The sequence below is a fragment of the Puma concolor genome, chromosome E1 (assembly GCF_028749965.1).
Source record: "Puma concolor isolate L17-30 chromosome E1, mPumCon1.1.hap2, whole genome shotgun sequence".
Taxonomy (NCBI): Eukaryota; Metazoa; Chordata; class Mammalia; order Carnivora; family Felidae; genus Puma; species Puma concolor.
In genome coordinates this window covers 57639125-57660695 of record NC_141680.1, presented here as the reverse complement: position 1 = coordinate 57660695, position 21571 = coordinate 57639125, and the positions used below count along the sequence as shown (strand labels likewise).

General features: G+C 53.6%; 1 protein-coding gene across 2 annotated transcripts; it reads left to right on the top strand.

Moving 5' to 3' along the window:
- Window positions 1-3749: 3749 nt before the first annotated feature.
- Window positions 3750-20202, top strand: FADS6 (fatty acid desaturase 6). Of its 2 annotated transcripts, XM_086687987.1 has the most exons (7): window positions 3750-3994; window positions 4533-4699; window positions 14875-15055; window positions 15655-15842; window positions 17082-17261; window positions 17368-17433; window positions 18003-18140. In XM_086687987.1, exons 1-6 carry the CDS (start codon window positions 3814-3816, stop codon window positions 17392-17394), a joined length of 924 nt encoding a protein of 307 aa, XP_086544113.1. In that variant the 5' UTR covers window positions 3750-3813; the 3' UTR covers window positions 17395-17433; window positions 18003-18140. The 2 variants fall into 2 exon arrangements, with proteins under 2 accessions (XP_086544113.1, XP_086544112.1); XM_086687986.1 differs by lacking the exon at window positions 17368-17433 and having other exon boundaries at window positions 18003-20202.
- Window positions 20203-21571: the final 1369 nt, after the last annotated feature.

Below are 21571 nucleotides of genomic sequence, written 5' to 3'. Positions count from 1 at the left end.
CTACCTCTATCAGTAATGGCCATCTTAAGCCTGTTTTTGAATTTTGTAGGAATGGAGTCAAACGAAGTCTGTGCTCTGTTGTGTCTCGCTCGGTTTACTCAACATTAGGCTTGGGCTGTCTAACACACCCTGGCATCCACATTTCACATTTTATTTATCATTCTACTGTTGGGGGATACCTGAGTTGTTCCCCCCCCAACACTTTTTTTTTTTTTTTTGGCCTATTTTGAGTATTGTGGCTACGAACATTTTTGTATATTTCTTTGCATTTCTGCTGAGTATATACTCAGGGCATGCCTGTGTTCAGCTCTAATAAAGCTCTTTCCATTTAAAGAGAGAATCTGCCTTCCTGTTTTGTTTTTGCTTTAATCAGCTTTATTGAGGTATTGTTAACTATAATAAAATGCACCCATTTCAAGTGTGTCGGTCGATGACTTTAGACAAACGTGTGCACAATCAAGACACAGACTGCTCCCATCCCCCCCGGAAAGCTTCGTAGTGTCCCTTTGCAATTACTGTTCCCCACCCACCCCTCCCTGGGCAACTACTGATTTGATTTCTATCACCATATACTAGTCCTGCTGTTGTCGAACTTCCTATATATGGAATCACAGAGTGACTACTTGCTTGTGTCTGGCTTCGTGCCCTCAGCATTTGGCCCGTGGGATCGCTTCAGCTCATCTCTACCGCTCGTCTGCTCTGTTGCCAGAACCTCCTTAATACGTGCCGCGTGAATGTATCCGTTTGCTCATCCATTCTTCTGTCGGCGGACATTCAGGCTGTTTCCAGTTTGGCCGTCGTGAACAACGCTGCTACGATCAGTGAGACACAGGTTTTTATGGGGACACATGTTTTTATTTCTGTTGGTTGAATACCTCGGAGCTGAATGGCTGGGTCACAGGGTAAGCCTGTAGTTACCCTCACACGAAGCTGCCAAAGTGTTTTCCAAAGGGGTGGAACCACCTTGTGCTCCCGTCAGCCACGAATAAGAGGTCAGTTTCTCCACACCCCGTTGCCCACATTTAGTGTCGCCTGGCTGTTTAATTTTAGCCAGTACAGTGGGTCGGAAGGGCTACCTCATTGAGGGGGGGTGAAATCTGCATTTCCCTAAAGGCTAAAGATGTGAAGCATCTTTTCACATGCTCACTGGTCGTGTGTCCATCGCCTCCTGATTTTGATTTTGCCCTCTTCCCATCCTGCAGCGTCCCTCCCCTGCAACCCACACCCTCAGTACCCTCTTGTTTTAGGGTACTGAAACAGTCTCCAAACTAGTCTCTTGCACTCAGTGGCTGCTCCATTGTGCCGGGCAGCCCTTCCTGAACACATCACACAAGGCTCTAAAGTCTGCTAGGGCTCCCCAAGTCTGCAGGATGGGAGCCCAGACTTCTCAGCCTGCCATTGTCTGTACTTCTGGCTGCTGGCCCCCCAGCCTTTCTCTCCTGCCTCTCCTCACAGTCTCCCAAGCCCCACTCCTGCTCCACGTCTTGAAGACCCAGAATATCTTCTTCTTTTCCTTCTTACGCGGGTTTAAGTCTGTTCTAAATGGAGTCTGTCTCTCTCCAGGGAGGCTGCCAGCCCAGCCCACCCATGGGGATTCTCTGTCTCCCTCTGTCTCTCTCTGCCCCTCCCCCGCTCATGTGTATGCCTGTGTGTGTGTGCGTGTGTGTGTGTGCGTGTGCGTGCGCTCTCTCTCTCTCTAAAATAAGTAAACTCAAAAAAAATTTTTTTTAATGTTTATTTATTTTTGAGAGAGAGAGAGACAGTGTGAATGGGGGAGGGGCAGAGAGAGAGAGAGAGAGAGAGAGAAAGAGAGAGAGAGGGACACACAGAATTCAAAACAGGCTCCAGGCTCTGAGCTGTCAGCACAGAGCCCCACGGGGGGCTCGAACTCGGGAACGGTGAGATCATGACCTAGGCCGAAGTCGGACACTTAACCAGCTGAGCCACCCAGGGGCTCCCAAAGTCAATAAACTTTTAAAAAATTAAAAGAAAAAGGATCGATAGAAACAAACGATAATTGAGTTTGGAGTAGACAGATTTGGATTTGAGTTCTTGTTCTGCCATTTAGTAACTTTGGGGTGGGTGTTGGGCAGATCTGTTCATCTCTCTGTGCCTCTGGATCAGATGGGGATGATGCCACCCTGTGGGGTTGTGGGAAAAACACAAAACCTAATAAGGGTATGGAAACCAGTGGTGAAACTGTAAGGAGCCAGATGTGGGTGTGTGCGTGGACGCGCACGTGTGTGAGGTGAGAATTGGTCTATTAGATTGTAAGCCCCTTAGAATACTGACCTGATAAAGAAGTCTTACCCTTTTATACAGGATTGGAGGGATTGGCTCATAAGAATTCACGACTGAAGATGCCACGGTAGACAGAGGAATCAGTCATCAGTGTCCCTAACCTCCTCACAAAGCTCTCCTCCATTTCTTTTCTCCACCTCCTTCTCCTCGTGCTTTTCTTCCTCCTTCCCAAAGATCCCCTCTGCAAATGCAGCCCTCGCTGTGCCAGACCTCCTTTAGAAAAGGACTTCAGGGGCGACTGGGTGGCTCAGTGGGTTAAGCGTCTAACTTCCGCTCAGGTCATGATCTCGTGGTTTGTGGGTTCCAGCCCTGCATGGGGCTCTGTGCTGACAGCTCAGAGCCTGGAGCCTGCTTTGGATTCTGTGTCTCTCTCTGCCCCTCCCCTGTTCTGTGTGTGTGTCTCTCTTTCTCAAAAATAAATCAACATTAAAAAAAAAAAAAAAAAGAAAGGGACTTCAATGTGAAACCAAGGGGAATGCAAAAACCAAGGAAAAAAGAGAATAGACCCTCAGACGCAGACAAGGGAGTCTGTAGAGCACAGTGGTTTGTGACGCGAGACCTTCCAGCAGCTCCGGGTTGGGGCTACACTGATGGAAAGGGGCCAGGATGGTGTTGCTCCCAAGGCAGGGGGGTGGATGCTGTTTGCCATGACCGTGGGCGCCCTTGAGCGACTGGAACTGCAGAACCCCACTCTGGGTGACCTCTGGGTGTGTTTTCTCTATGGTTACCCCCTTCTCTGTGGTTCTTCCTTTTGGAGCTTCTCATTCCAAAAATCGCTGGGCTGGAGAGCCAATTCTCCGTGGGTCACCATCGCTAAAGGCTGGGACCAGAGGGACCCGCACTCCCCATCTGTCTGGATGGAGTGAGTCCTTGAACTTTCTGCCCCACGAATTCAAAAATGTTTATGTGCCAAGCACTGTTCTAGCTACTAAAGATAAGGCCTGAGCAAAAGCGTCAAGGGAACGCCCCGCCGGCACCCAGCGTCCAGTCTGTTGGTGGAGACAGACGTGCCCGGGTCACACGTGGGAGCGTCTGCAAAGTGCTACTGAGAAAAATACACAGGCTAGGAGATAAAAATGCTACAGCAAACTCCAGAGGCTGCGGGGACGGGAGAACGCGAGGAAGGGATCTGAGGTCAGGCGGGTCCGAGAAGGGTCTGGAGGGTGGGGTGGGCGCCTCTCCATGGGGGTCTCCGCGGCACTCTCCGCCCGAGTTCCCTCTAGCCCGGGCTGATTCTCCATCCAGGGTGGCCTCCCTACCCGCACGGACCTGCCCGCTCCTCCTGCGGCTTTTCTGTTCCCTCCCGCCCCGAGGGCGCCCCCGGGGGCCGGGCCGGGTCGCTCCCCGTTCCCCCGCCCCACGCCGCGAGCGGCAGGAGGCGCTCGGGTGCCCCGCACGCACCGTGACTCGGAGGGCGGGTGTCCCCAGCCAGCGCGTGACTCCGCCCCTGCCCACCCCCGCCCGCACTAGGCGCTTCGCAGGGCGCCGCAGACCGTCCCGAGTCCTCCTGGGATGCCCTGGCGGCCCCTCATGGACCCGGCACCCGGCGCTCCCCGGGGCCACGGCGGGGGCGAGGCGCTGCTGGGTGAGCTGGAGACGCTGGTTCAGGACGTGGTGAGGACGAGCTCTTGGTGGGAGCGCCACGGTGTGGACTGCGCCATCCTCGCGCTCAGCCTCCTCTCGGTGCCGGCCGGTGAGGAGCACCGGACAGGGGGACAGAGGGCGGCGCTGCGGCTGGGGAAGGGGGTGCGGGGTAGGGTGGGGGAGAGGCTGGGGACTGGGGCGTGGGGGACATGGCCCGTGCCCGGGACCCCGGAAAGAGGGGTACACCCCGGATCCGAAAGTCTGATTGCAGTGACCTGCCCTGTGTCCCCAGAGAATGGGGCGCTGGAGGAGGGAGAAGGCCTGATGGCATGAAGGGCGGTGGGGGGGAAGGTTGAGAGGGAGGAGAGGGACTGGGGGAGGGGAGTATGTTCTAGGGGGGGAACACCAGGGATGGGGTTTCCCCTGGACCTCTCCTGGCCGGGACCTGCCCCACCGCCGCCTGTGGCAGCCCCCCACCCCCACCCCGCCCCTGGCCCTGGGCCCACTTTGGCCTGGTCTCCAGCGGTGGGGACCCGCTGGAGTTTGGACCCAGGTCTCCAGGGTGTTTGGACCCAGATCTCCAGGAGCTGGAGAAAGGCCCTGTCTGCCCCCTCTCCCCCTCTCCTCACTCTCCTTCCTCTATACAGGGTTCTTAAGCCTGCGCTCTGAGAATGTCCTCGTCCTTGCACTGGGCATCATCATCCTGGGTGTGTGCCACTACACACTCACGGTCAAGGGCAGCCACCTGGCCACACACGGTGCCCTCACCGAGTCAAAACGCTGGAGCAGGATCTGGGAGCTTTTCTTTGTGGAGGTGAGCCTGGGAGGGGTGGGCGTGGCTGCTGGTACTTCCTGTGGGGGCTACCTCACTGTTCTGCCACAGGGAGCGGGGGTGTTCGGCTGTGTGCCCATGCGGAGGGGCCACTACAGCCGTTGGTATGCGTGTCTGAGCGCACAGCGTACTCTACAGTTTCGCAAGTCTATGTGTGTGTGCTTGTCCCCAAGCCCTTGAGAGGCTGCTTACACTGCTGGGCCCCTCCTGAGAGCTGCATGAGGAATGCACCTGTGCGTACCTGTGCCAGCCCGGGCACCCCTGTTTCTCCTGGGGGCACCCGCTTGCCTCTCTGTGGCACCGGACCAAGTGGCGATAGAACTTCCTTCTCCTACCAGGGCATCCAGGTCCCTTAGGAACAAATATGAAAGCTGACACCAGAAACGGTCCTTTTCTGCCACTCGTTACCATGACCAACTAACTCAATTATTAACTTTATGTAACTTTACAAAGGTTTATAGAACTATACACACCTACAGACACACAAATGACATTTTATGAAGTGATACATTTCTTTTTTTTAATATTTTTTTAATGTTTATTTATTTTTGAGAGAGAGAGAGAGACAGAGTGTGAGCAGAGGAGGGGCAGAGAGAGAGGGTGACACAGAATCTGAAGCAGGCTCCAGGCTCTGAGCCGTCAGCACAGAGCCCAATGCAGGGCTCGAACTCACGGGCCAGGAGATCATGACCTGAGCCGAAGTCAGCTGCTCAACTGACTGAGCCACCCAGGCACCCCAGTGAAGTTATACATTTCTTATCTAGCATTCTCCATTCTCCCTTTCTTCTCCTCCCCTCCTGCACTCATTTCTAAAGTGCTAAGAATAAGAGGAACCTACAGGTTCCTGATCCTTGGGGTCCATTTAGAAAAAATGTTTACTGGGGCACCTGGGTGTCTCAGTTGGTTAAGTTTTGGACTTCGGCTCAGGTCATGATCTCACAGTTCAAGAGTTTGAGCCCCACGTTGGAGTCTGTGCTGACAGCTCAGCACCTGGAGCCTGCTTCGGATTCTGTGTCTCCCTCTCTCTCTGCCCCTCCCTCGCTTGTGCGCTCTCTCTCTCTCTCTCTCTCTCTCTCTCTCTCTCATGTGACAGTGCACACATGAGTGGTGGAGGAGCAGAGAGAGAGGGAGACAGAGAATCTCAAGCAGGCTCTGCGCTGATGTGGGGCTTGAACTCATGAACCGTGAGATCATGATCTGAGCCCAAATCACGAGTCAGACGCTTAACTCACTGAGCCACCCGAGGCGCCCCAATTAGGGTCCATTTCAAGATACTTCCCTTCCCAGAAATCCCTGGGCACTGGTGCTAGCCAGACTCTGAGGCCTGGAGCCGGGGTCAGGTGCCTCCCCCAGCCCGCCCCAGTTTGTAATCACGAGCAGGGGAGAAACTGGGGACACGACAGGTAGGATTAGTTCCGTGTGGACTTTTCAAAGCTGTCCTGAGTGCCAGGAGCCTGGGAGCAGCTGGGGATGAGGAGGTGTGGAGTTTGGACAAGTTATGACAAGGGACTTACCTATATAGAGGTGACCTTGTCAAACTTCATCGTGCAGCTGAATGGTCTGGAAGCCCAGGTTTCTTGGAGGAGAGAGGCCTGGCCACTTTATTTACCAAGGTCCCCAGGTGAATCTGATACCCACCCAAGTCTGAGAACTCCCTGGCCTAGACTCTGGGAGCACAGTAGCCATCGTGGGTGCCAGGCAAAGACAGTGAGCTGAGGACGCCTCCACTGAGAAGCCTCCCCAGTTTCCCCAGCTGAAGAGCTTGCATGGAATCACAGCATGTGACCTGCCCTGGGGACCCACGTGGCTTTGCAGCTGCACGCTGTCTTGTCCCCACGAGCCCCAGGGCAGTGGCCTCATCTTTGTCTCTTTGTATTTTCGGCTCTTGGCACAGGGCTGGGTTCTTGGTGTTTCATTAATGTGTGTTGATGATTACCCCTACAGGTGATGCGGCAACAAAGTCTAGGGAAAAGCCAGCTAGTGGACAGTCATAGCCTAGAGGCCTGTGACCCCCTTGTGGTGGGGGAGGCCTGGCTGTCATGTCAGTGTTGTGACTGCTGCGGGGCGTGTCAGCTCAGTACTCAGGTACTAGCTCACCTGTGTGGGAATGGCCCTGCTTTCTGCCCCGAACAGTGTGGTTCTGGCTACTCTCTGGGGAGGATCTGGTTTCCAGTGTGGGGCAGGGCACGGCTCAGTCTCCCTGTACCGCTGGCTTTAGTGGGGCAAGTGCAGTCCTCAGGGAAGGTGCTGGTCTTGGTGGCCAGGCAGGGGACAATGTCTGGGCACAGCCTTTGAAGCCACATGCCCAGCCTCGCTGGCTGCCTGACCTTGGGCTGGCTGCCTGACCTTGGGCAAGGTCTTTAATTCAGTGTTGGCTTCCTCACCTAATAAACAGGATGAGAGCATTACTGGCCCCACGAAGTCATGCTGAGGATTAAGTGAGACCACATAGATCTTGATTTAGGGCCTGGGCCGACTCTTGGACGCTCACCAAGTGTTGGCTTTGCTTTCTCTCTGGAGGGAACGTGCTGTAAACTGCAGGGAGAGAGTTAGCAGTTTTGGTTGTTGTTTGTTAGTGCTGTTTGTTATTTTTTTTTTTAATTTTTTTTAACGTTTATTTATTTTTGAGACAGAGAGAGACAAAGCATGAACGGGGGAGGGTCAGGGAGAGGGAGACACAGAATCTGAAACAGGCTCCAGGCTCTGAGCTGTCAGCACAGAGCCTGACGCGGGGCTCGAACTCACGGACAGCGAGATCATGACCTGAGCCGAAGTTAGCCGCTTAACCGACTGAGCCACCCAGGTGCCCCAGTGCTGTTTGTTTTTAACAGAAAGGTTGATGCATTGTGCAAAGCTGGACAGGCCTGAGTGTGTGTGTGAGTGTGTGTGTGTGTGTGTGTGTGTGTGTGTGTGTGTGTGTGTGAAGGGCACTGTTTGCTGCGGCACCTATTCTCTGTGTTGCACAAAGGACAAGTTCGCGCTGCCCAGGACCCTCCTGGACTCCCGACACTCCACTTTTGCCACATCCTGTTGTCTTCTCTCTTTGATCCTTCTCTTGTTGGCTGCCTGTGCTCTGCCCAAACCTTGACCCTCAGGAGCCACCATCACTATAGAATGATCCAGTCCTCTAGTCTGTAGCCCTAGGCGTTAGCAAGTATCATTGGTGTCCCTGGGCACCTGGCTTTTTCCAGTTTTGTCCCAAGGTCTGCTGACTCGAGCTCAGGGTGGGACAAAGACCTGGCCCTCTCTGGCCTCTTGGATCTGGAGCGGGGCGGGGGAGGGTGGCAGGCAGGAGGGACAGGGCGGTGACACTCCAGTTATTGTTTCTTTGAAGTATCCCCAGTCACACACACCTGCCCACACTAGAGTGAACGTCCCTCTGAAGACGCACTCTGGTCTACATGAGAAAGTTCCATTCCTCCTGCTTGTGAGCCTTTGACCCACTCCTCGGAGCACTGATGACTTCCCTGCAGGAGCACCTGCCTTTTCCTGTCTGAGGTTATGTGCCTGGACCAGACCTCGGGAAGGGAGGGACAGGGTGGAGTGGGCAGGGCCATTATTGGCTTAAATCCCGGAGCTTGGGAAGGATTAACTCCTGAAATCAGAGGCCTTAAGGACTTCCCTGTATTGCACTCACAATCAAGATGCTCCCCGAGTGGGAAGGAACAGGCTGTACCAGTTACTAAGCTCTTTAGTGTGTCCCAACTTCAAGCTTTCCTTCTAAAGTTGGCTTTGTGCTTCGGGAGTGGGGCCACAGCTGGTTCAAGGAGAACATGGGGGCGCTGGCTCTGCCCTGGGGGGAGGGGTGTCACACAGGGGGATGCCATCCCCTTCCTTTGAGTCCAATGTAGTGGTGGAAACAGAGCTCAGAAGCCCCAGCCTGGTCATGATTCTTGAATACTCTCAAGTTCTGTGGTGTGGCCATTATCTCCTGGTCTGTGTCTCTGCCCTTTCCTCTATCTGTACTCAAACCCTGAGGCGTGTTAGTCTGAGTATGCCCAACTGTGATTTTTAAATTTTTAAAAAATTTAGAGGGCAAAACCAGATCTGTAGTACAAAATATACTTTTGTAAAAAAAAAAAACTTTCGTTTTGAAATAATTATAGATTCACAGGCCCGTTGCAAATATAGGACAGAGAGGTCCAGTGTCCACTTTAGTCAGCTTCCCCCAATAGTTACATTTATATGTGTCTTTCAATAGCCAAACTAGGAAATCGACATAGGCACTGTGTGTGTGTGTGTGTGTGTGTGTACAGGAAATTGACATAAGCACTGTGTGTGTGTGTGTGTGTGTGTGTGTGTGTGTACAGGAAATTGACATAGGTACTGTGTATGTGTATGTGTGTGTGTGTGTGTGTGTGTGTAGGAAATTGACATAGGTACTGTGTGTGTGTGTGTGTGTACAGGAAATTGACATAGGCACTGTGTGTGTGTGTGTGTGTGTGTGTGTACAGGAAATTGACATAGGCACTGTGTGTGTGTGTGTGTGTGTGTGTGTGTGTGTGTGTGTAGGAAATTGACATAGGTACTGTGTGTGTGTGTGTGTGTGTGTGTACAGGAAATTGACATAGGCACTGTGTGTGTGTGTGTGTGTGTACAGGAAATTGACATAGGCACTGTGTGTGTGTGTGTGTGTGTGTGTGTACGGGAAATTGACATAGGCACTGTGTGTGTGTGTGTGTGTGTGTCTACCTGCCATTTATTTTATCATGTGTAGATCTGCAAAATGGACTTTCCGGCAGCCTCCCTCCCCACCCCCCCCCAGCTTTGGTGTGATTTCCTCAAGGATAAGCCCGAGGACTCTGGGAACTCCTATTTCTGTGGGTCTGTACAGCTTGGCTCTTAGTGGTGGTGACCGTGGTGGACGTGCATATGGCCTCTCAGTGGCAGAGGACCCCGGAGCAGGGCTAGGTGGTCCAGGCAGTCATCTGTGGATGGCAGCCTGAGTCCAAGGGTCGCAGCCTTGAGGGAGAGGCTCGGAGAGAACAGGGCAGGCTTGCTGTGAGTCCAGCAGTGGCTGCCCAGCCCGAATAGGATTCACAGGTTGAGGGAGGAGCTTGGGGGGCTGAGACAGTGCTGGTCCAGGCTGAGCAGTGATGGCTGAGCAGTGCCCTCCACGTCACTGAGCTTGTCCAAGCCCTCCTCTGCGTGCTGGGGACACAATGGCAAGCGAGACCCGCTCTAGTTCTCCAAGGGCTCAGAGTCAAGTGGGGAAGCAATAAAAATCCTGATTATATTGGCCGATTCTTCCTGGGTGCTTACTGTGTACTTTACATGAATTATCTTCTTTTTAAAAAAAATTTATTTTCTTACGTTTTTAAAATTTATTTTTGAGAAAAAGAGAGAGAGAGAGAGACACCACAAGTGGGGAAGGGGTGGAGACAGAGAGGGAGACACAGAAGCTGAAGCAGGCTCCAGGCTCTGAGCTGTCAGCATGGAGCTTGATGTGGGGCTCGAACTCACGAACTGTGAGATCGTGACCCGAGCTGAAGTCAGATGCTCAACCAACTGAGCCACCCAGGTGCCCCGAATTATCTTCTTTAGTAATCATGCCTCCTTATGAGTGGGACGCTGTTATTATCCTCACTTCGTACATGAGGAAACATTGATCTGGGGGGTTCAGTCACTTGGCCAAGGCTGCTCAGCCGGGACCAGGGCAGGCAGAATGTGACAGGGACATCAAGCAGGTGATGTGCAGGCCGTGAGCACAGAGAGAGCACAGCAGGGGTACTAGGCAATGTCTGCAGACATCTTTGGCTGTTGTGACTGGTGTGTGTGTGTGTGTGTGTGTGTGTGTGTGCTTGTGTGTGTGTGTGCATGCGTGTGCACTCGTACGTGTGTTACTCGCATCTGGTGGGTCGAGGCTGGATGCCGTAAACAGCCTTCAATGCATAGGACAGGCCTCACAACAATGACCCTGTCCCAAATGTCGGTGGTGCCAGGGCCGAGAACTCCTGGGGAACGTGTCCAGACGAGGAACTGCCAGGACAGCGCTGCCAGCCCCAGCCCCAGACGGAGCAGATGTACATGTAAAGGCAGGGATACGGGCGACAGCATGGTACATGAGGGACCCACAGAAATCTGGACTCCGGAGAGAAGGAGTAAGGAGGACTGTGTGCCCAGCAGAGGAGCTGGGGAGTTTCTGGGGACAAGGCCTTAAAGGGGAGAGAATCCCATCATGGCTGCTCGATGGCTCAGGGCTGACCACATCCAGCCAGCTCCCATCAAGACGAGGCTCCCAGGGTCTCCTCTTGCTTTGGCCCTCACTGCTGCCCCCTCTCTTATCCAGAAGTGCTGAGAGGTGGCCATGTTCACCTGGGGCCTGCCTGGTACCTGAGGACTCAGACTCAGAAACTTGTATCCTCACCGAGTAGGGCTTTCAGATGTAGCAAAAAAAAAAAAAAAAAAAAAAAAATACAGGACTCCCAGAGAAATTCGAGTTTCAGGTAAAAAAACCAATCAGTTTTTGTAGAAGTATATCCCAAATAGTGTATTCGGCTCAAGTCATGATCTCGTGGTTTGTGGGCTCGAGCCCTGCATCAGGCTCTGTGCTGACAGCTTGGAGCCTGGAGCCTGCTTCAGATTCTGTCTCCCTCTCTCTCTGCCCTGCCCCTGCTCACACGGTGTCTCTCAAAAATAAATAAATGTTAAAAAAAAAAAAAGAGGGGTGCCTGGGTGGCTCAGTCAGTTAAGTGCTTGACTTCGGCTCAGGACATGATCTCATGGTTCGTGGGTTCAGATCCCGCATCAGGCTCTGTGCTGACAGCTCGGAGGCTGGAGCCTGCTTCGGATTCTGTGTCTCTCCCTCTCTCTGCCCCTCCCCCACTCATGCTTGAGCGCACGCTCTCTCTCTCTCCCCAAAATAAATATTAAACATTTTTTTAAAGAAAAAAAGGAGGGGCGCCTGGGTGGCGCAGTCGGTTAAGCGTCCGACTTCAGCCAGGTCACGATCTCGCGGTCCGTGAGTTCGAGCCCCGCGTCAGGCTCTGGGCTGATGGCTCAGAGCCTGGAGCCTGCTTCCGATTCTGTGACTCCCTCTCTCTCTGCCCCTCCCCCCTTCATGCTCTGTCTCTCTCTGTCCCAAAAATAAATAAACGTTGAAAAAAAAATTTAAAAAAAAAAAGAAAAAAAGGAAAGACAACCTGTCACTGCCCACTTTTTGAATTCAGAATTATGTAAGCATAGTTCCTATTCAAAAAATAATTGTTTTCAAACTACCAGCTTAGCTGTTAATTACCTTTGGCCACCGGTGGAGGGCGGAGGATGCCTGAGAGAGCAAACAGCTGAGTGAAGGAAGAAGTGAATGATGGGAGACTTGGGGTCCCTGATACTTAGCAGAGGGCAGGTGGCAAGAGGACTTTCACTGGTATCTGCCCATGCACACTGTGGCCACTTGTAGAGCCTGAGTGCTGCTAGGAGATTGGAGCCCTTAAGTCTTCTGGAGGGACTGCATGTTGACATTAAGAGGTTAACACCAGCGTTGGGGACCCTGTTGGTTCAGGCAGTGGAGCATGTGACTCTTGATCTTGGGATCATGAATTTGAGCCCCACTTCGGATGTAGAGATTACTAAAAAGAAGAAGAAGAAGAAGAAGAAGAAGAAGAAGAAGAAGAAGGGAATGGAGGAGGAGGAGGACGAGGAGGAGGAGGAGAGACATCATCAAGCCTTGAGGCTTCTGGAATTCTCCCTGGGTCTGCATGTGGAATCCTCTTGGGTGAGACCTCTGCCCAATCCTTCACAGCGGACAGTGCATTTCCCAGCTACCTCCGTGGCATTTGGCCATCTCCCCTGCCTTCTGGCTGATGGGCATACATGCGCAGGAGACGCGCGGCAGGGTGTGCAGTCTTCTCTTCCAGCCCAAAGCCACCCCCTCCTTTCCTCTACGGAAGGAACATCCAGAAGGGAGTGAGAATTCCAGTGTTATAGAAATAGCTCCAAATCTGTTCTTATTCATATAAAAAGGCCAACCATGTACAGACTCTGGAAGTGTGCACTGAGTCACATGCAGCTCAGCTCCCAGCTTCCTGGGGTCTGGCCATGTGGCTGAGAAGCTGACTGAGGACCCGACGGGGTCCCTGAGGGCCCAGTTCTTACCATGCTCAGCCCTGCTCAGGCGCCAGGTCGTTTGTGACATCATTAGTCAGAGTGCGGTGAGCCGCCAGTGTGCGTGGAGATGCAGAGCCCGTGCTGGAAAGGAAAGGCAGCTTCGTCCCAGCGCAGTACAGGTGTGGTTGGCCCTTGACGGAGAGGTGCACAGAAGCAGCAATTAAAAACAGTTGCTTCTTGGGGCACCTGGATGGCTCAGTCGGTTGAGTGTCCAACTCTTGATTTCTGCTCAGGTCATGATCCCAGGGTCGTGGGATTGAGCCCTGCATCCGGCCCTGCTCTGAGCATGGAGCCAGCTTGGGATTCTCTCTCTGTCTCTCTCTCTCTCTTCCCCTCTGCCCCTCTCACCCGCTGTCTGTAAAATATAACAAAAACAAAACCAGTTGCTGGTTCCAGTTACATGGGAGAGAGCCTTGAGGATCAAAACACACACCTGGAAGCCCTGGACAGAGGCAGGCTGGCCCCTGAGGATGTCCCGGCAGACCCCAGCCACAGCCCTGTGTGCCCGCTGCTGAAAGCTTCTGCCTGGAACCCAAACCAACCACGTGGCCCCGATGGGTGCGTGCTCTGGAGACCAGCAGGCCTGCACGAGATGTCACTTCAGCTGACACGTGACCTGCCCGCCCTCTGCAGCCTGGCCCAACCTCGTCCCTCTGCAAGCTTATAGAAACAGACAGCAGAACTCATTCCTAGGCAGATTACCTCCTCCTGCTGCTGTCACGGACTCCTAGCAGGGCTGTGCTGGACCCCATCCTCTGTCTCCAGAGGGGCCCCTGCAATACGGGGTTGACGTGTCTGTTGTAAAACCGCAGTTGTGACCTCCCTAACTGTCCCTCTCCCCCGCCGCCCCGCCCCAGCATCCTTTAGCTAGACCTTCCGGCTGTATTTCAGTGCCGTTTCATTCCGAGGGAGAAGGTTGCTGCAAACAGAGTGTGAAGACAGTGTCGTTCCTTATATGTCTTGTCCTGGCTTTGCCTCTGCTGCCTGGGGCCCAGAGCCTGGGTTCCTGCTCTCTTGGAGTTAGCGGCTCATCTCCAGGGCCTTACGGCTTATCTTGGGTGGATTCTGGGTTCAGATCCTACCTCTGCCACCTTCCTAGCCAAGTGGCCTGGAGTTAGTCACCTGGGGTGGTCACGTGGCCTCTCTCTGCCTCAGTTTCTGCTTCTGTCAACTGTGAATAATAACGCCGCTGACTCACTAGGCTTGGGAGATGAGCAAATCACATTTGTAAAATGCAGCACGCTGGGCACTCAGGGAAGGGTGTTCGGCTGTCTTTTCGAGGCTCACAGTGGTGACTGGCGCTGGAAGAGTCTTCAAGTCCTTCCGGAAACAGGCAGGCAGCGATCTTGGATAAAATTAACAAGATCTTCTGGTCTGGATGAAATACTGGAGGAAGCTGTTATCTGCGTTTTCATTTGCATATATCTGCATAAGAAACTCCTTATTGCCTCTTTTGCATTCAGAATGATTGCCCTTCTTGGGGTCCCTGAGCCTCTGCTTCTCCTGGGCAGCTACGAAGAATCCCACGAGGGTGAGGGTGCGTGCCAGAGGAGTGACCCCTGGGGAGAGGTTCACACTCAGCCCCCCACCCGGGCTCCTCACCCTGGGCGCCACCCTCATGGCCAGGCCACTCTTGCGCCCCTCCCCTTGCCGCTCTGGGCTCCGAATGCAAAGCAGCGTTATGGAAATACAGATGTTTCCAAGATAGACATGAACAAAATAATTGCAGCTGGGTGCAGTGTGCCCAGTCCCCTGAGAGCCCTGTCAGGCTTGCAGGCTTGCTCGGGTGGCCAGTGACAGAGTGGCAATCGTGGGGGTTGGCGTCTCACCTCCAAACGCTTAGCATCGCCACCCCTAGTGGACGCTGTTCTTTTGACTTGCTGCTACTCTGTGGTCGCGGAACCTGAGAGTAGATGGTCTGATTAGCCGGGGTGTGAGGCCGGAAGGTCCCGGAAATGCAGCATCCGGGGACGGTGGGTGTCCTTGAGGTCCTACTTTGCCTGACTGTGCCTGACCCGGCCCCCGGTGCCCTCCCTGGCTCCCTCCTCTAGGTATGCTCGTCCTTCTCTGCAGAGTACGGCAAGTATGGACACGTCAAGATGCACCATGGTTACACCAATGTGTTGGGCCTTGGGGACTCGAGCACGTGGAGGCTGCCTTGCCTCAACCGCTACGTGTACATGTTCCTTGCTCCTCTCTTGATCCCCGTCCTCACCCCATTGGTGGCTGTTGGTGAGTATGCCAGGGCCCCACTTCCCTTACTCCCCCTCCTGGCTTCCTGGAGGCTGCTTGTAGAGGAAGCTGGGAGCCCCAAGTTAAGACCGGAAGCTTTCTGAGACAGCCAGGCAGGGTGGAAGGAGCCTCGGCCCCCGGGCCAAGTCTGGCTGTGCCACTTACTGGCTGATGACCACAGGCAGGTAACTTAACCAGTCTGAGCCTCAGGTTCTTACTTGGTCCTCAAGGGCGGTGTGAAAGCATCATGAGGTCATAGATGCAAAAATACTTTGCAAAGGCCTTGCGCCCTATTGCGGGTTGTGGACTGTAATATCGTGAGAGCAGTACTGTGTGGTGGAAGGAGGGACTGGAGGGCAGCCGGACCCGGGTCCCAGCTGTGGATGGCTCTTACCACCTACCAGCAGAGTGGGCTTGGCCAAGTTGCTTAATGCTGTTTCCTTATCCATAAAATGGGTGAACCTACTTTTCAGGGCTGTGTGGATGAACGGTCGCCCTAGTTAACGCCCTAGTTAGCACCATTGGGCCGGGGGTGGGGTGGGGGGGAAGGCTTTTCCTCCCCCCCACCCCCACACTCTCTTTCTTGCTCCCTCTGGCAGAGCGGCTGAGAAAGGTGGAGCTCAGGTCGGCTGTGCGGACGCTGGGCCTGATTTCCCTGGGCCTCTATGCTCACTACTGGTTGCTTCTGAATGTGTCTGGCTTCGGGAGCCCCGGCTCGGCCCTGCTGTGCATGTTCACCACCAGGTCCCTGCTGGCCCACCCTTACCTCCACATCAACATCTTCCAGGTGAGGCCTCCCCGACCCTGAGCACAGGCTAGACTCACTGTTCTGGGGAGAGAGATGCACTCCCCCCACCTCCCACCCCAACCTCTCTCTGTGGGTCATCACAGAGAAGTTGGATTTCAGGTAAAGAGTTTGCTTCTCTGCAACACCAGCTGCCATTCACATGTGGATCGTGGATGGAAGATTTGAGAAACTTAAAAAAAAATTTTTTTTTAATGTTTATTCATTTTTGAGAGACACAGAGAGAGAGAGAGAGTGAGCACGAGTGGGGGAGGGGCAGAGAGGGAGGGAGACGTGAATCTGAAGCAGGCTCCAGGCTCTGAGCTGTCAGCATGGAGCCCGACGTGGGGCTCGAACTCACAAACCATGAGATCATGACCTGAGCCGAAGTCGGAGGGGGCTCAACTGACGGAGCCACCCAGGTGTCCCAAGATTTGAGAAAGTTCTATGCATAGGGCACTTGATTAGGCCCTGTGGGGGCACAGGTGATTAGGACCCCATCTCCTGCCCTGAGGGCACTTACTGTGATGACCCCAAGTGAGGAGGCCCTTCACAGATGGAGGGGGTGGAGATGGGAGGTGTTCAGGGGAGGCCTGGGGCTCAGCACTCAGTTCTAGGGCCATTTCCATAGGCAAGCGCCCCTGCTCCCTGGACACAAAGACTAGGTGCCTGGAGGTCAGAGTATCCTTCCCCATTCCAGCACCTGCCATGCTGCCAGTGACGACTTCATCTCCTAGGACACAGCTGTGGGTCCTGCCTCCCTGTCCTACTGGAGCGGAAGCGCCCATTCACTTGCAAATCCTTAAGACCCAGGACCGAGCCTGGCAGAGGAGGCATATTTCCATACTTGTTGAATGAAACAGCAAGAGGGTGCACAAACTTGATTTTGAACCCTGAGCAGGATTTTGATGGGGGGAAAGAGAGCAGAGAAGGGTCTCTCCAGGATGAGATAAAGGCAGAGTGGCATGAAAGCGCGCAGTGGGAAGTCGTGAGCATGTCAGTACCACGGGGTTCAAGGGGGTACCCAGGCCACGCCCCTTGTTGTACAGGTGGAGAGAGAGACCCAGAGATGGGTGAGACTGAGCTCAGAGCACAGACAGGAGAGTCTCGCCACAGTGGGGGTGAGGGAGGCAGAAGGACCCTCTGGGTCCCCACGTGGTGGGTGAGGAGGTCTGGGGCAGGGTGGGGAGGCGTGGGGCTGCCCAGCCCAGCCTGAAGCTATGACCCACGTGTCTGTCACAGCACATTGGGCTGCCCATGTTCTCTCGGGACAAGAAGCCTCAGAGGATTCACATGATGAGCCTGGGTGTGCTGAACCTGCCCCGACTGCCTGTACTGGAATGGGCGTTCGGCCACTCCATTGTCAGCTGTCACGTGGAGCACCACCTCTTCCCCCGGCTCTCTGACAACATGTGCCTGAAGGTAGGCGAGGATCAGGCTGGCCTGGGCAGAGTTTCCCTGGAAGGACTGCCCCGTGTACGAGCAGCAGAGTGCATTTCTGACCAGAGGCATGTGGGTTCCTTACCAGCACTGTGACTCTGGACAAGTTAACTGAATGTCTCGGAGCCTCAGCTTCCCCCTCTGGAAAATGAGGGTAAGCAGGGCTTGCTAGCAGCAGGCTTTAAGGTTGAAATGAAATGGATCTGAAATGCTAGGCACACAGTACGTGCTTGGTAAAAGGGAGCTCTAGCTTTTGCTTTTTTTTTTTTTAATGCTTATTTTTGAGAGAGAGAATGTGTATGTGTGAGGGAGGGAGGGGCAGAGAGAGAGGAAGAAAGAGAATCCCACGCAGGCTCGGTGCTGTCAGTGCAGAGCCTGACGTGGGTCTCGAACCCACGAACCGTGAGATCATGACTTGAGCCAAGATCAAGAGTCAGATACTTAACTGACTGAGCCACCCAGGCACCCCAGGGAGCTCTAGCTTTTATCCCCTGTGCCAAGGAGGACTGTCGTGGAGTTGAGAGCCCTGGGGAAGGAAGTGGGGAGAAACCCCTCACCCTTTTCCCTTGCCTGCTGGGAGGGGAGAGGCAGGAATGGTCCCTACCCCTCATCTCCTCCAAAGCCTCATGGAGCAAGGGACTGGGAGGAGGGTGGCCCCCCGTGGGGAGGGACCTGCCCACAGTCCTGACTCAGCGGCCTTTCCTCCTGCCCATCTTCTGACAGGTGAAGCCCGTGGTGTCCCAGTTCCTCCAGGAGAAGCGGCTGCCTTACAACGAGGACTCCTACCTGGCTCGCTTCCGGCTGTTCCTCAGTCGCTATGAGGAGTTCATGGTGCAGACCCCTCCCATCACAGAGCTGGTGGGATTGCAGTAAAAGGGTGGGGGGGCGCCCCCTGCGCCCTGCCTCCCCACCCCCCAGCCCGATCCTAGCTCTCTTGCTTCTGCTGGCCTTCCCTCAGTCCAGGAGGGCATGGGCCCTTCCCCAGGGCGGTGGCTTGGCTGCTGGTGGTGGAGTGGGGAGGCACTGGGGGCAGTGAGGTGGAGAGCTCAGGCTGGGATTTCTGGAGAAACCCGCTTGCTTTTCTGGGTTTGGAGGGATATCTGGGGGAAAGGAATAACAGTGGTGGGCATTCTGGTCAGTCTGGATCTCAGCCAACTTCATCTTGGGGTGGGGGAGGGCGCTAAACAGCTGGATTCCTCCCCTGCTGTGTCTGAGCCTTGATAGGGCTATGGGAAGGTGATGGGGAATGGGGATAGGAGAGGCCCTGGGCAGGGCAGTAGGTGAGGAGAGCGAAGGGTCAGGCCTTCAGGGCCTCCCGGGCGCCAGGAGACCCCATGCTCAACTGCCCACTGCTTCTTCCTGTGTTCTTTGAGGCTGTGTTCCCCAAAGAGCCCTCTCCCCAGGGGCCACAGGGAGAGGTTACTTTTTTAAAAAATTTAAAAAAATTTTTTTTTCTTTATTTTTGAGAGACGGAGTCAGAGCATGAGCAGGGGAGGGGCAGAGAGAGAGAGAGAGAGACGGAATCCGAAGCAGGCTCTGGGCTCAGCTGTCAGCACAGAGCCTGATGTGGGGCTCGAACCCATGAACTGTGAGATCATGACCTGAGCCAAAGTCGGACGCTTAATGGACTGAGCCACCCAGGTGCCCTGGGAGAGGTTACTTTTGGCAGACTCTCCTAATTTCTCTGCCGGAGAAGCCTGTGCAAGACACTGGCTCAGCAGCAACCAAGACCCTCGAGAACATTAGTGAAATTAAGGTGTATGTGTTTGGTGGGGAGGGCACTCCAGGGGAAATAAGGGCATAGATAAGAGTGTAAATAGCTTTGAGCTTGACCTTGGCGAGCTCTAGATAAAGTCTGCTTTGTTCCATGATGTCTAGCAGGGGTAGGCCTCGAAGAACTATCAATTGCAAGGAGAAAAATTACTGGGGGTGGGTAGCCGAGGCTGGAGGGGGTGATGGGAACAGGGTCTGGAGGACAGACAGCCTTAGAGGGGAGGGGAAGGAGGGCAGGGTGCAGCTACAAAGGCTTGAGTCAAGAGCTGGGCTTGGCTGTGAACAGGTGCAGGGAGGAAGGCAGGGATACAGGGGATCACTGATGCCCGCTGGAGGAGGACAGCAGTGTGCTTGGGACACCACTGAGGGTCAGCCAAAAGTGGGCAGCCTTGAGAGAGGACTGGGAACCTCCCTAACTAGTGGCTGGGCGAGAGGGTGCAAGGATGGGGCCCAGCTGGAAGCTGAGGCAGGAACAGAGAAGTAGGCCAGGCCTGTGACAGGAGACCAGAGCAGTTAGTCTAAAGCAGGGCTTCTTACGTCGGCACTATTGACATCGTGGCCGGATCATTCTTTGCCACTGGGGCTTGTCCTGGGCACCCCGGGGTGTTTAACAGCATCCCTAGCTTCTACCCACTGGGATGCCAGGAACCCAAGTTGTAACAATCAAAAATGTCTCCGGGCATTGCCAACTAACTGTCCCCTAGGGGGCAAAATCATCTTAGGTTGAGAACATGCGGGTCATGTTCAGAGCACACAATTGCCTTGTTTTTCAGTGAAGCCTTTGGACAAGGTAAAGGGCCTGCTGGCCCTGATGGTGGGGAGGCTGAATGGGATGGGCAGAGGGGCTAGACAGCAGGCGAAGGCATCCTCGAAGCCTGGTCCTGTTGGAGCACCCACCCCGCGCCTCCAAATCCATTCCCTACTCTTCTTCGCCCTGCCTTCCTCTACCAAAGACCACGGCTGCTGTCCGGTGCCCTTTCCTACAGCTACGGCTGTCACCACTTCTGAAACTGCTCCCTCCTTTTGCTTCTTCAGGACCTGGGGTGGTAGTGGCTTCCCGCCGTTGCTAGCCTGGGGGTGCTCCACCATTCCCTTGATCCTGGCCACACCTCTGTACAAAGTTCCTTCATTAAACTCTTTTCAGTCAGTCCTTTGGAGTGTGCCATCTGTTTCCTGCTGGGAGGCTGACTGATAGAGCAGAGTTTTGGATCCAAGCAGCCCTCCTGGAACAAGAAAGCCTTGGCAGCTTCCCCAGCCTTGTTCTTTGCTATATGTTATTGCTGCTGTTTCGAAATGCATTAACAGCTCAGAAATTGCCTTCAGGTCTGGGAATGTGATTAATCAAACTGCTAATTCTCCGCATAAAAAAATGCCATGTCAGAAAAGATCCCATTGCGGAGTCCTGGCCAATGATCAAAACCATCCTAATCTATAACCAGTGACTCATTGTTATTGACCTGGGCCTGAGTGGGGGCTGGGCAGTAGCTGAAGGCCCCAGTACGAGACCTGGCTGGACTACAGGTGCCTGGGAACAAGTCACTCGATTTCTTTGAGGCTCAATTTTCTGTTACTCTAAGGATGTGGGCTGGGAAAGCATGGGGCTTGGGAGGGAAGGGTGAAGTGATAGGAGTGAATGAAGCCCTCCCAGGACTGTACAGATACCTGAGGTCTAATTTACAGAATTATAGGGGAGGTGATTATATTGACAATGGTGATGAGAGTTAACATTTTCAGAACTTATGGCCAACAATTTTACCTACGCCACCTAGTTTCAGTCTTTACAAGACATTTTTGCTATTTTTTCCTTCATATGGTGAAGACAAGTCTTGGAAAAATTAAATTTCTCTATATTATGTCGCTAGTAAGTGTTAGGAGAAGGATTCAAGCCTAGTGTGTCTGATTCCAGAATCCATGCTCTCGACCACCAGACATACTGTTTCTGGGTGGGGAGTCCTGTAGGGCTTTCAGAGATGTCTGATCCTGACTCTCCTTCTCTTCCTCCCCATGAAAGGATAACACACGGTTTGATCACTAAGACAAACTCTTCAGGAGCATTTGCACATGCCAGGCACTATACAGAGCTCTGGGGATATAAAAGTGAATGAGATTGAGCCCCAACCTCATGGAGCTTACCATCTAGTGCAGGAATTGACATACATTCTGTAAAGGGCCAGATAGTAAGCATTTTGGGCTTTGTGGACCATGTGGCCTCAGTCACAACTACTCAAAGCACTTCGTGCCATCAAAGTGTGAAAACAGCCACAGAGAATATGTAAAGAAATGAGCATGACTGTGTTCCAATAAAACTTTTTTTGAACTTTATGTAATTTTCACATGCCACAAAATATTGTTTGCAATTCTTTTAACCATTTAAGAATGTAAAAACCATCAGCTTGGGCAGGATTTGGCCTGCAAGCCATAGTTTGCCTCCTCCTGGTCCAGTGGGACAGGCACAAAATACAATTACTTTTTAAAAAGCAGAACAGTCATTCACTTCTCAATAGGAAGGAGGGGAAGTG